Here is a 13,703-nt window from a genome sequence, read left to right on the forward strand (position 1 = left end):
CACATGGTAAGGTTAAAAGTATTGTTATTATTATATTGTTGAAAGCCTAATTCTGAAAATATTATATATTTTGTCATTGGGCCATATTTATCTACTTACTTTGTTGTTGGCTTTAAGCATGCCCTCTGAATGTTATTTTTCACCAATTTGTTAACATATATTTACACCGGGTGTATCTCGTACGTGTTGATGTAATGTGGGTAAGCGAGTCGGTGGTAGTAGGTGGGGATTTTACAGTAGGATACGTCTCTGGCTATGTAATGGGTAAGCGAGTCGGTGCATGGTAGTAGGTGGGGATTTTAGGATACGTCTGGCTAATAATCTGTGAATTCAAACTGTCAATTTTTTTTTAAGGTCATTAAATTCAACTGGATTGCCATTACAAGTTTCGCGCATCGTTTTGATGATGAGTTCTATAAAATGCAATTTGCACTGGATTTGTTGTTTCCTCACATTGATTATTTCTGGGATATTATATATTTTTCATCGTAGCTTTGGAGCATCAAACATAGTAAGAACTAACACCACATAATTAGATACTAACATGTCGTATAGCTTCGCTATGTACTGTAAATTCCTGAGTCTTTTTCTTAAATTTATATCGCGATCCGATCAAAATTTATTTATGCAAATTATTATTTACAACTAATTTGATTGATAAACAGCCTATTTCGCGTCATCCTCATTATAGAATATGACAATCACACACCAAACTGCTTTGAATTAAAATCAAATCTTTTGTCACCGGTCTCGACAACCGGGTGTAAAATCAAATACCTCTTTATTTAGAACACAACAGGATTTATTTTGGTTTTCATCTTTTTAACGTAGGCTACTGTTTTCTTGAACGTTTTACAAATTCTGTACCTGCATGTCATAGTTACGTATTTAAAGTCGGGTTCCGATACATTTGAAAAAACAAATTAACATGAATTTGTTATTGTCACTTCAATTTTAGTTTTCGGCGATCTCTATACGTCTTTATTTTGATATTTCATCTTTTTAACAAAGAAGTTTTCATCGATAACGTATTTGTATTTTCTTTCTACGATTGTAATCGTTGATTGTGTTCAGCAGCTTGATATTGAAGTTAAATACCGACTTTAATTCGGAATCAAAATGTTTTGGGTTTTAGTATGGAGCTTAAGTTTATAGCTCAGTAGTTTCAGCTTTTAAATCTTCTAATGAAAGAAATTTTGTTCTCATTACTTCGATAATGTTTTCTTCATTTCAATTGTTATCGATCTCTAATTTTACAACAGGATTTTTTCATCACTTCGATTTTGTTTTCAGCATTTCTTCGAATGAGTTTTTTACAATTTTACGACAGGATTTTTTCATCACCTCGATTTTATTTTCATCATTTTTCGAATGAGTTTTCCATAATTTTACGACGACGGGATTTTTTCATCACTTCGATTTTTCATTATCATTTCTTCGAATGAGTTTTTTACAATTTTACGACAGGATTTTTTCATCACTTCGATTTTGTTTTCAGAATTTCTTCGAATGAGTTTTTTACAATTTTACGACAGGATTTTTTTCATCACCTCGATTTTATTTTCATCATTTTTCGAATGAGTTTTCCATAATTTTACGACGACGGGATTTTTCATCACTTCGATTTTTCATTATCATTCTTCGAATGAGTTTTTTACAATTTTACGATAGGATTTTTTCATCACTTCGATTTTGTTTTCAGCATTTCTTCGAATGAGTTTTCCATAATTTTACGACGACGGTATTTTTCATCACTTCGATTTTTCATTATCATTCTTCGAATGAGTTTTTTACAATTTTACGACAGGATTTTTTCATCACCTCGATTTTGTTTTCATTATTTTTCGAATCAGTTTTCCATTATTTTACGACAGGATTTTTTCATCACTTCGATTTTTTCATTATCATTTCTTCGAATGAGTTTTTTACAATTTTACGACAGGATTTTTTCATCACTTCGATTTTGCTTTCATTATTTCTTCGAATGAGTTTTCCATAATTTTACGACGACAGGATTTTTTCATCACTTCGATTTTGTTTTCATCAAGTTTCTTCGAATGAGTTTTTCACAATTTTCCGTAATGATTTTTTCATCACTTCGATTATGTTTCCATCATTTCTTCGAATGAGTTTTCCATAATTTTACGATGACAGAATTTTTTCATCACTTCGATTCTGAGCCGATCCGTGGTTTTCGTCGATTTTGTTTTCACACCTCAATTCTTTTTTCATCATATAAGCCTAGTCTACACCATGCATCTTCGAACTATTTTGAACTATCTTCGGACTATTTCTTCGAATACTGTAGGCCTATACCATGACTATGTCACCATTGTCGTCATGCAATAATTTGAATAGTAAAACTATATATGTAAATTCACCTAAAACTTTGTGTTTTTTACTCTCATTTTGAGCGAACATTACCTGAATTCCACTTTGGTATGCCGAATTATGCTCGGATATGATTTGCTTGGCTGGCTCCTGCTGCTGTGGTGGTGCATGCATCATGCAGCCAGCCAGCGACACACACAGTGTGCAGTGTGCGGCTAGGCTAGTCGAGAACTGAACGTCAGAAGGCTTACTATCTATTATGCCTAGTAGGTAGGCCAGAATAAGCCAATTATTAAGTATAATAAAATACACTACTTATGTATTTCTAAACATGACGCTCATTCAACTAACAAGGTAAATATTTGGGGTGAATTTCACCATACATTCTTAACCTCTCTACTAGCTAGGCCTCTAGCTAGGTAGATAGCTACTAAGCTAGTATGCCGGGTATTCAGTAGGCCTACCTAAAAGCCTTCTAAGCTTGCGGTGCTGGTTGAGTGAGTGAGTGTAGTAGTAGTAGCTAGGCTAGGCCCAACCTTGCTTTTGAAGAAGGTGTGGGGTACATCATTAGCGCAGGCCTACAGTAAGTTCCTAGGCCTAACCTAAATATAAATGTACTGTAAGCCTAGTTATAGTATGTAGTAGTAGCCTTCCGGTTGGTTGACATCTGATTGACTAAACTGTGATAAAACCTGCAATCAATAATTTTCCCATCCATACTATACCATGCATTTTTTCATGTTTACAAAATATTTTAATGTAATTTTCTGTTCGCAGGTTAAACGTTTTGTCGTCTGCTACTAGACGAACTCGTATCATATGCAGTCAACTTAAAATGTCTTCAATGGCATCGGAGGGCGAAGTGATCTTGGAGAAAAAGGGTAGCAAAGGCATCATCACCCTCAACCGACCAAAGGCACTTAACGCCCTCAATCTATCCATGGTTCGTAAGATGTATCCCAAATTGAAGGTAATAACCGCCATAATATAATTAATTATATCATCATCATCATCATCATCTTCCTATACTGTGCAGAACCTCTAATTGAAAGTAGGGCGGCCCTACTGTATATTATTTTGAAAGTGATTTTGTATTTTTTACTCACAAGCGATGTTTTGATACATTTAAAATATAAATTGACGGCTTAAATGGATCGACTTATATCAAATTAGCTGTAACTGGACTATTGTAGCTTAAATTGACGGCATGACTGGATCGACTTATATCAAATTAACTTTAACTGGACTATTGTAGCTTAAATTGAAGGCATGACTGGATCGACTTATATCAAATTAACTTTAACTGGACTATTGTAGCTTAACTTGACCGGTTTAACTGGACTACTGTACATGTGCAAGCTGACTGGATATCATCCTCCAGGGCGCTTGTATCCCTGTGCTAAACATTTAACTCATTTGTACTGGATTAATGTATGTATAATTGTGTTTTAGGAATGGGAAGAGGATCCCAAGTCTACAATGGTAATCATTAAAGGTGCTGGAGAAAAGGCATTTTGTGCTGGGGGTGATATCAAAGGTATGTAACAAACAGTAAAGTTATTAAATTAATATTCAATTGTCAGGTTTTCTGTTTTCAATTGACCAGACAGGTTCCTTGTTTATGGACCACTGTTTAATCATTTTGAAAACCAAAATATATCTTATGTGTCTGATTTTTTACCCATACAGCAGCAGCTAAATTGCCACAGAATAACTCAAGCCTTTTAACCTTCAGAAAATTGATGTTGTCAGAGGCAAGCATGTTAAACATCAGTGTCATAATTAATATTATTAAAATATATTCATTTCTTTTTTCTGGCAGCTGTGATAGATTCTGGTAGTAAAGGAGATCCTAATGCAGGTTCCTTCTTTAGAGAAGAATACATCTTAAACAATGCAATTGGCACGTTGCATATACCATACATTGCTCTTATAGATGGTATTACAATGGGAGGGGTGAGTATGTCAACTTACATTATTCTAAAATAGATTGAATTTTTCTTTTTTAAAAATTAAAACCCCTACTTTATGTCTGATTTCACAAACATGCATATCCCTAGCAAGTTCAAATGCTTACCAATCAACCAATTGTTTTCCTGAACCAGGGTGTCCCCGGGTATAGTCCCACCCCCCCAATTTTGTGTTCTAGCGGGGTGGGATTATACTAGAGATGGTATATGGTATATGCTGTCTTGTGTTCATAAATCTGTGTACCAATACCCACATGCCTGGCCCAAGCTATATAGTGATCCAGTATGTTAACATCGAAACCAGTAATAAAATCACTGCAAAACCAATAAATAGATGTTGAATCATGATTTCCCTCATTATTTTGAGAAGGTTTTTAATACTAAAGCTCTGTCTACACTATCAAACTTTATGTCACAAACAAAATGTGATGTGCCCATATATGGACATGATGTCATATTACTTCCATATTTAGGCACATCACATTTTTCTGCTTGTATTACATCTATATAACGATTTTTAGATTTAATATAATTTCTTTATTTGACTTTTTTCTGATAGGGTGTAGGACTGTCGGTACACGGCAGCTTCAGGGTGGCGACTGAACGCACATTATTCGCTATGCCAGAGACAGGTATTGGTCTCTTTCCAGACGTTGGAGGTGGATACTTCATGCCCAGGCTGGGTGGGAGACTAGGCATTTTTCTTTCTCTGACTGGAATGAGGTTAAAAGCACGAGATGTGTACAAGGCAGGAGTCGCAACACACTTTGTTGAATCAGAAAAGGTAAAGCTTTGTCTACACTATCAAGCTAGTTTGATAAAAAAAAAAGTGTGATGTGTCCAAATATGGTAGTGATATAATTGTATCCATATGGGCACATCACATTTTTTTGTTTTCACATAAAGTTTGATAGTGTAAACAAGGCTTAAGTCAAGGAATATAGATAAATTTAATAATAATAATTCACTTTTATTTCAATCAAATTAACATCTCTGAAGTTGAGAGAATCCAGCTTGCAAACAGACTACCCTATCATGATAATAAGACTCTTTTTTATAAATCTTGGATGAGGTAATCTGTGTGAGTAAAAAAAAGGTTAGCCCAACCAGCTTGATATCAGACCATTACTAGACCACTGACCAGCATGCAGACCACTACTGCTGACCAGTATTCAGACCACTATTAGGCCGCTGATCATTTCACTTTGGCAAAAATTTGAATAGTTTAGTTAGGAGTTAAATTGAATTAAACATTTTCTTTCTTTGTTTTCTTTTAGATACCGCAACTAGAAGAAGAATTGCTTGCGTTACATAATCCTGTTGAGAAAGACATAGCATCAGTATTAGACAGATACCATAAAGAGGTATGAATAAATATTATCAGTACTTTGAACTTTGACCTGTTTTCACCAATACAAAACATGTACAGTATAAAATATCAAGCACTTTTAATCATGTCTGATCTATACAATGTTATACTGATCTGTAAATCAGCCACCTGTTTTCTTATGTTGTCTAATACCCCTTTTATACCTCTTTGCAAAACTCTGGATTTTACACACACTGGGTGTACACCATAAAAATGTCTGCTGTGTGTTAAGATGATGAAAGAAATGTATAATATACATCATAAATAAAGCCTTATCTACGATGTGCAAATCCCTAAATCTTGTTATATACCAAATAAGAAGAAAGCAAACATTTGGCAGAAAAGGATATCAGATATTTTGTTGTGAATTATCTGATCCAGAAATGTGCAGTAGTACACCATAGTTATATTGATCTGCTGGACGTGATATTTGTCTTGATTTGATGATACAAAAATTATCAATTATAGACAAATAGATTATAGAACAGAACCTACTTCAGTATTAGCCTTATTTCAATTATTTTACAGTGTCAACTTGGCAGAGAAAAAGGATTCAGTTTAAAAGCAGACTTGGATAGAATAGACAAGCTGTTTGGTGGCAATACATTAGAACAAATATTTAAAGATCTGGAAAAAGATGGATCAGAATGGGCAGATAAACAACTACAGGTTTGTTTAAAAAAAAAATTTATTTTGGCAAATTGCCCAGGATATAACCATAAGCGATTTATTCACTATCCTTCTTAAAGGTGGCAATCCTGTTCACAAGACAAACATATACAAGATGCTCTACATAAACAAAGTCTTATTACAAGTCTTTGGGAGTGGAGTTGTAATTTGCCATTAGAAAAAATGCTTTCAATTAGTCGGGAGACAGTATTTTATACAAATAACGAAAATGTATTAGTTAAATTGCGAGTTAAAAGATTAGCTGTGTTCTATTGTTAAATACTGGCTTCCAACAAATTAATGCTTTACGCATTTTGGGAAACAAACTTTTTTTCCCTTTTAGAGTTTTAAATAATGTATTTTAAATGTTAAATTATTACTACAGATTTTAAAACAGAAGTCTCCAACATCAATGAAAGTGACGCTGCGACAACTCATAGAGGGCGCTGATCTCAGTCTACAAGACTGCCTGATGATGGAGTACAGAATTGCAGAAGGGTGCTTAGTAAGTTGTGTCTCATAACTCATATTGATAAGCTTTTTGAAGTGCTGACTACATTATAGTGAACAAATAGTGAATGTTTGCGTGGAATAATGTAGCTTTGAAAGATGGACTGGTGGTCTATTCAACAATGCAAAACATTCATATATCAACTTTGACTCACCGCTTCCATTTTGAATCTATTAATGCACAACATAAATACATAATCGGCCAATCCAAGTGTTTAAAGCTCTGTCTACACTATCAAACTATTTTGACAAAAACAGTGTGATGTGCACAAATATGGTAGTGATATGACATCATCATGTCCATATATGGGCACATCACATTTTTTTGTCACGTAAATTAATCAAATAAATCAAAAAGTTGTAAATTGAAATGTGTTTTTATTTCAGCGTGGACATGATTTCTATGAGGGTGTAAGAGCTCTACTCGTCGACAAAGATAACGATCCAAAATGGAATCCAAAAACAATTGAAGAAGTAACTGATGAAATAGTTGAGTCACACTTCCGTCAATTGGACAACGATCTCATCCTGTAGGTTATCAATTTTTACTTCACTTGTCTCTTTTGCTGCTCTGCAAGTGTCATAACATTAGGCCAGCGTCTGGTGTGCTGCCCGTTGAGATTTAATATTGTAGGAGTAAATTTTCTTTCTGAATTCAAATTCAATACAGTATAATAAAAAGTATGACGTTTCGCAAACGCTCTGTACTTAATAATTTTGTATTGAATAAAAAAAGAGAATTTACTCCTAGATTATTAATTGTGATCCAAATGATATTATTATTTCATTTAATTTGTTGCACACACACTTTCAAATATAGGAAAGATTTTAAACCCTCATCATGAGGACATTATGCATTAGTACAGTAGTAGTACAGTTAACTCTCCCAATACTGGACACCTTTAGGTTGGCCAAATATATCTGACTTTCCGAAAATTCTAGTATCTAGAATGTGTTTTAAATTGTAAAAATGATTTTGAGACCTTTTGGACTGGTTTTGGGAGAGTTTCTGGTTTTCAGAGAGTCTGGTTTTGGGAGAGTTTCTGGTTTTCAGAGAGTCTGGTATTGGGAGAGTTGACTGTTGTAGTATTTTCAATGTACAGTAACATTTCATTAAAAATATTGTTGTCATTCTGCCACTTGCAGATGGCCAGACGTTCTTGAGAGAAAGTTTGAACCATGAAGCTAGAGACACTAAGTCTACGCCATCATCCACACTACGCCATCATCCAAACTTCACCATCATCCCAACTACGCCTTCATCCCAACTACGCCCTCATCCAAACTACGCCCTCATCCAAACTTCGCCATCATCCAAACTACCTTATTGAAATAGGAACACATTTTATCTTGTTTTCCAAAAGTACAAGTCTTCGAGGAACTCTTTAAGCCAAATATAGACGTCAGTGTCTGTTATATAATAGTTTGTTTCAAATTGTACCATTATGTTTGAAGGTATAAAATACAGTTATGATGAAGTATTAGCAGATGATTGGTATTACGATTTTTAGTGTTGTTTTATTGGAAAATTGATTTGATATATTTAAGTTTTTATTGTAAATTCAACAATGTGTTATTGCTCTTCCAATCCAATGGTAGCCAAATTATGTTTTGCACAGTCTATTATAGGTGCTTTTATGCTGCAGTATTATTGTAAATTATATTCATACCTGATCCTTGATTGAAATATTAATTATATTATTGTATAAATAGATCTGTTCTTTTTTCGTTGAATAAAAATATACTGCATAAAATTACCTGCTAGAATTTATTATTATGCGATAATATTGCTATATATGAGCATATATTGCGTTATTATCATCTTATGGAGTGTTTGTACCCAATTATGTCGAAAAAGAAAATGGTCGAAATTTGGTCATTTTTGGAAAAAATCCCTGTACTATAATAGTACAGGGAAATTTTCGAAAAATAGCCAATTTTCGACCCTTTTATTTTTTGACATAAATGGTTACTATAGCATAATAAACATGCGCAGAGCCGAATAATGGGTTCTGCGCATGTCAATTGTGCTATAGTAACCAGTTTTATCGAAAAATAAAAGGTCGAAAATTGGCCATTTTTGGAAAAAATCCCTGTGCTATAGTACAGGGAAATTTTCGAAAAATGGCCAATTTTCGACCCTTTTATTTTTTGACATAAATGGTTACTATAGCTTATTAAACATGCGCAGAGTCGAAAAATGCGTTCTGCGCATGTCAATTGTGCTATAGTAACCAGTTTTATCGAAAAATAAAAAGGTAAAAAATTGGCCATTTTTGGAAAAAATCCCTGTACTATAGTACAGAGAAATGTTCGAAAAATAGCAATTTTTCGACCCTTTTATTTTTTGACATAAATGGTTACTATAGCATAATAAACATGCGCAGAGTCGAAAAATGCGTTCTTCGCATGTCAATTGTGCTATAGTAACCAGTTTTATCGAAAAATAAAAAGGTCGAAAATTGGCCATTTCTGGAAAAAATCCCTGTACTATAGTACAGGAAAATTTTCGAAAAATAGCCATTTTTCGACCCTTTTATTTTTTGACATAAATGGTTACTATAGCATAATAAACATGCGCAGAGTCGAAAAATGCGTTCTGCGCATGCCAATTGTGCTATAGTAACCAGTTTTATCGAAAAATAAAAAGGTCGAAAATTGGCCATTTTTGGAAAAAATCTCTGTACTATAGTACAGGAAAATTTTCGAAAAATAGCCATTTTTCGACCCTTTTATTTTTTGACATAAATGGTTACTATAGCATAATAAACATGCGCAGAGTCGAAAAATGCGTTCTGCGCATGTCAATTGTGCTATAGTAACCAGTTTTATCGAAAAATAAAAAGGTCGAAAATTGGCCATTTTTGGAAAAAATCCCTGTACTATAGTACAGGGAAATTGTCGAAAAATAGCCATTTTTCGACCCTTTTATTTTTTGACATAAATGGTTACTATAGCATAATAAACATGCGCAGAGTCGAAAAATGCGTTCTGCGCATGTCAATTGTGCTATAGTAACCAGTTTTAGCGAAAAATGAAAAGGTCGAAAATTGGCCATTTTTGGAAAAAATCCCTGTACTATAGTACAGGGAAATTTTCGAAAAATAGCCAATTTTCGACCCTTTTATTTTTTGACATAAATGGTTACTATAGCATAATAGCATAATAAACATGCGCAGAGTCGAAAAATGCGTTCTGCGCATGCCAATTGTGCTATAGTAACCAGTTTTATCGAAAAATAAAAAGGTCGAAAATTGGCCATTTTTGGAAAAAATCTCTGTACTATAGTACAGGAAAATTTTCGAAAAATAGCCATTTTTCGACCCTTTTATTTTTTGACATAAATGGTTACTATAGCATAATAAACATGCGCAGAGTCGAAAAATGCGTTCTGCGCATGTCAATTGTGCTATAGTAACCAGTTTTATCGAAAAATAAAAAGGTCGAAAATTGGCCATTTTTGGAAAAAATCCCTGTACTATAGTACAGGGAAATGTTCGAAAAATAGCCATTTTTCGACCCTTTTATTTTTTGACATAAATGGTTACTATAGCATAATAAACATGCGCAGAGTCGAAAAATGCGTTCTGCGCATGTCAATTGTGCTATAGTAACCAGTTTTATCGAAAAATAAAAAGGTCGAAAATTGGCCATTTTTGGAAAAAATCCCTGTACTATATTAGTACAGGGAAATTTTCGAAAAATAGCCAATTTTCGACCCTTTTATTTTTTTACATAAATGGTTACTATAGCATAATAAACATGCGCAGAGTCGAAAAATGCGTTCTGCGCATGTCAATTGTGCTATAGTAACCAGTTTTATCGAAAAATAAAAAGGTAAAAAATTGGCAATTTTTGGAAAAAATCCCTGTACTATAGTACAGGGAAATGTTCGAAAAATAGCCATTTTTCGACCCTTTTATTTTTTGACATAAATGGTTACTATAGCATAATAAACATGCGCAGAGTCGAAAAATGCGTTCTGCGCATGTCAATTGTGCTATAGTAACCAGTTTTATCGAAAAATAAAAAGGTAAAAAATTGGCAATTTTTGGAAAAAATCCCTGTACTATAGTACAGGGAAATTTTCGAAAAATAGCCATTTTTCGACCCTTTTATTTTTTGACATAAATGGTTACTATAGCATAATAAACATGCGCAGAGTCGAAAAATGCGTTCTGCGCATGTCAATTGTGCTATAGTAACCAGTTTTAGCGAAAAATAAAAAGGTCGAAAATTGGCCATTTTTGGAAAAAATCCCTGTACTATAGTACAGGGAAATTGTCGAAAAATAGCCATTTTTCGACCCTTTTATTTTTTGACATAAATGGTTACTATAGCATAATAAACGTGCGCAGAGTCGAAAAATGCGTTCTGCGCATGTCAATTGTGCTATAGTAACCAGTTTTAGCGAAAAATGAAAAGGTCGAAAATTGGCCATTTTTGGAAAAAATCCCTGTACTATAGTACAGGGATTTTTTTCCAAAAATGGCCAATTTTCGACCCTTTTATTTTTTGACATAAATGGTTACTATAGCATAATAAACATGCGCAGAGTCGAAAAATGCGTTCTGCGCATGTCAATTGTGCTATAGTAACCAGTTTTATCGAAAAATAAAAAGGTAAAAAATTTGCCATTATTGGAAAAAATCCCTGTACTATAGTACAGGGAAATGTTCGAAAAATAGCCAATTTTCGACCCTTTTATTTTTTGACATAAATGGTTACTATAGCATAATAAACATGCGCAGAGTCGAAAAATGCGTTCTGCGCATGTCAATTGTGCTATAGTAACCAGTTTTATCGAAAAATAAAAAGGTAAAAAATTTGCCATTATTGGAAAAAATCCCTGTACTATAGTACAGGGAAATGTTCGAAAAATAGCCATTTTTCGACCCTTTTATTTTTTGACATAAATGGTTACTATAGCATAATAAACATGCGCAGAGTCGAAAAATGCGTTCTGCGCATGTCAATTGTGCTATAGTAACCAGTTTTATCGAAAAATAAAAAGGTCGAAAATTGGCCATTTTTGGAAAAAATCCCTGTACTATAGTACAGGGAAATTTTCGAAAAATAGCCAATTTTCGACCCTTTTATTTTTTTACATAAATGGTTACTATAGCATAATAAACATGCGCAGAGTCGAAAAATGCGTTCTGCGCATGTCAATTGTGCTATAGTAACCAGTTTTATCGAAAAATAAAAAGGTAAAAAATTGGCAATTTTTGGAAAAAATCCCTGTACTATAGTACAGGGAAATTTTCGAAAAATAGCCATTTTTCGACCCTTTTATTTTTTGACATAAATGGTTACTATAGCATAATAAACATGCGCAGAGTCGAAAAATGCGTTCTGCGCATGTCAATTGTGCTATAGTAACCAGTTTTAGCGAAAAATAAAAAGGTCGAAAATTGGCCATTTTTGGAAAAAATCCCTGTACTATAGTACAGGGAAATTTTCGAAAAATAGCCAATTTTCGACCCTTTTATTTTTTGACATAAATGGTTACTATAGCATAATAAACATGCGCAGAGTCGAAAAATGCGTTCTGCGCATGTCAATTGTGCTATAGTAACCAGTTTTCGCGAAAAATAAAAAGGTCGAAAATTGGCCATTTTTGGAAAAAATCCCTGTACTATTAGTACAGGGAAATTTTCGAAAAATAGCCAATTTTCGACCCTTTTATTTTTTGACATAAATGGTTACTATAGCATAATAAACATGCGCAGAGTCGAAAAATGCGTTCTGCGCATGTCAATTGTGCTATAGTAACCAGTTTTATCGAAAAATAAAAAGGTAAAAAATTGGCAATTTTTGGAAAAAATCCCTGTACTATAGTACAGGGAAATTTTCGAAAAATAGCCATTTTTCGACCCTTTTATTTTTTGACATAAATGGTTACTATAGCATAATAAACATGCGCAGAGTCGAAAAATGCGTTCTGCGCATGTCAATTGTGCTATAGTAACCAGTTTTAGCGAAAAATAAAAAGGTCGAAAATTGGCCATTTTTGGAAAAAATCCCTGTACTATAGTACAGGGAAATTTTCGAAAAATAGCCAATTTTCGACCCTTTTATTTTTTGACATAAATGGTTACTATAGCATAATAAACATGCGCAGAGTCGAAAAATGCGTTCTGCGCATGTCAATTGTGCTATAGTAACCAGTTTTAGCGAAAAATAAAAAGGTCGAAAATTGGCCATTTTTGGAAAAAATCCCTGTACTATAGTACAGGGAAATTTTCGAAAAATAGCCAATTTTCGACCCTTTTATTTTTTGACATAAATGGTTACTATAGCATAATAAACATGCGCAGAGTCGAAAAATGCGTTCTGCGCATGTCAATTGTGCTATAGTAACCAGTTTTAGCGAAAAATAAAAAGGTAAAAAAAAAATGACCAAATTTCGACCTTTTTGTTTTTCATAAGTGGTTACAAACACTCTATATAAGATGATAACGCAATATATATATTATGCGATAATATTGCTATATATGATCATATATTGCGTTATCAAGAAAAAGAAAAGTAACTAGCTACTATATCATATTTTGCATGTGTAGACGCACATAATATACCTCCACCTTAATATATATTTTGAAAATCCCCGTACTAGCGTATTTTAAGGCAAAACATTTTGTTTTCTCAATAAAATATTTTGAAAACAAAAGAAATGGCATAATGTACACAAAACAACCCGACAAATTAATATTTTGGGCAAATTTTTTAAAACGACAATATATGTAATTTATAAATCATGTGCACTTTATTTCATTTCTTGTTGCAGACCAAGCCCCAAGAAAAACAACAGAAGGTAATAATAACCAACATCAGAAGAAAAACAAGTGCTT

General features: G+C 33.4%; 1 protein-coding gene across 1 annotated transcript; it reads left to right on the forward strand.

Moving 5' to 3' along the window:
* Positions 1–2,530: 2,530 nt before the first annotated feature.
* LOC144850741 (3-hydroxyisobutyryl-CoA hydrolase, mitochondrial-like) lies at positions 2,531–8,606 on the forward strand. The gene is made up of 10 exons (XM_078708151.1): positions 2,531–2,685; positions 3,109–3,301; positions 3,784–3,868; positions 4,154–4,287; positions 4,861–5,085; positions 5,579–5,665; positions 6,199–6,339; positions 6,725–6,844; positions 7,237–7,379; positions 7,996–8,606. Exons 1-10 carry the CDS (start codon positions 2,663–2,665, stop codon positions 8,030–8,032), a joined length of 1,188 nt encoding a protein of 395 aa, XP_078564277.1. The 5' UTR covers positions 2,531–2,662; the 3' UTR covers positions 8,033–8,606.
* The last annotated feature ends 5,097 nt before the right edge of the window (positions 8,607–13,703 follow it).

This window comes from Antedon bifida, chromosome 1 (assembly GCF_963402885.1).
Source record: "Antedon bifida chromosome 1, ecAntBifi1.1, whole genome shotgun sequence".
Taxonomy (NCBI): domain Eukaryota; kingdom Metazoa; phylum Echinodermata; class Crinoidea; order Comatulida; family Antedonidae; genus Antedon; species Antedon bifida.

Excerpts from the sequence above, each read along its gene's own strand:
- LOC144850741 (XM_078708151.1), top strand. The coding sequence starts at position 2,663 with ATGACGCTCATTCAACTAACAAG. Across the intron at positions 3,302-3,783 it reads AGATGTATCCCAAATTGAAG|GAATGGGAAGAGGATCCCAA; the intron begins GTAATAACCGCC and ends ATTGTGTTTTAG. Across the intron at positions 4,288-4,860 it reads ATGGTATTACAATGGGAGGG|GGTGTAGGACTGTCGGTACA; the intron begins GTGAGTATGTCA and ends TTTTTCTGATAG.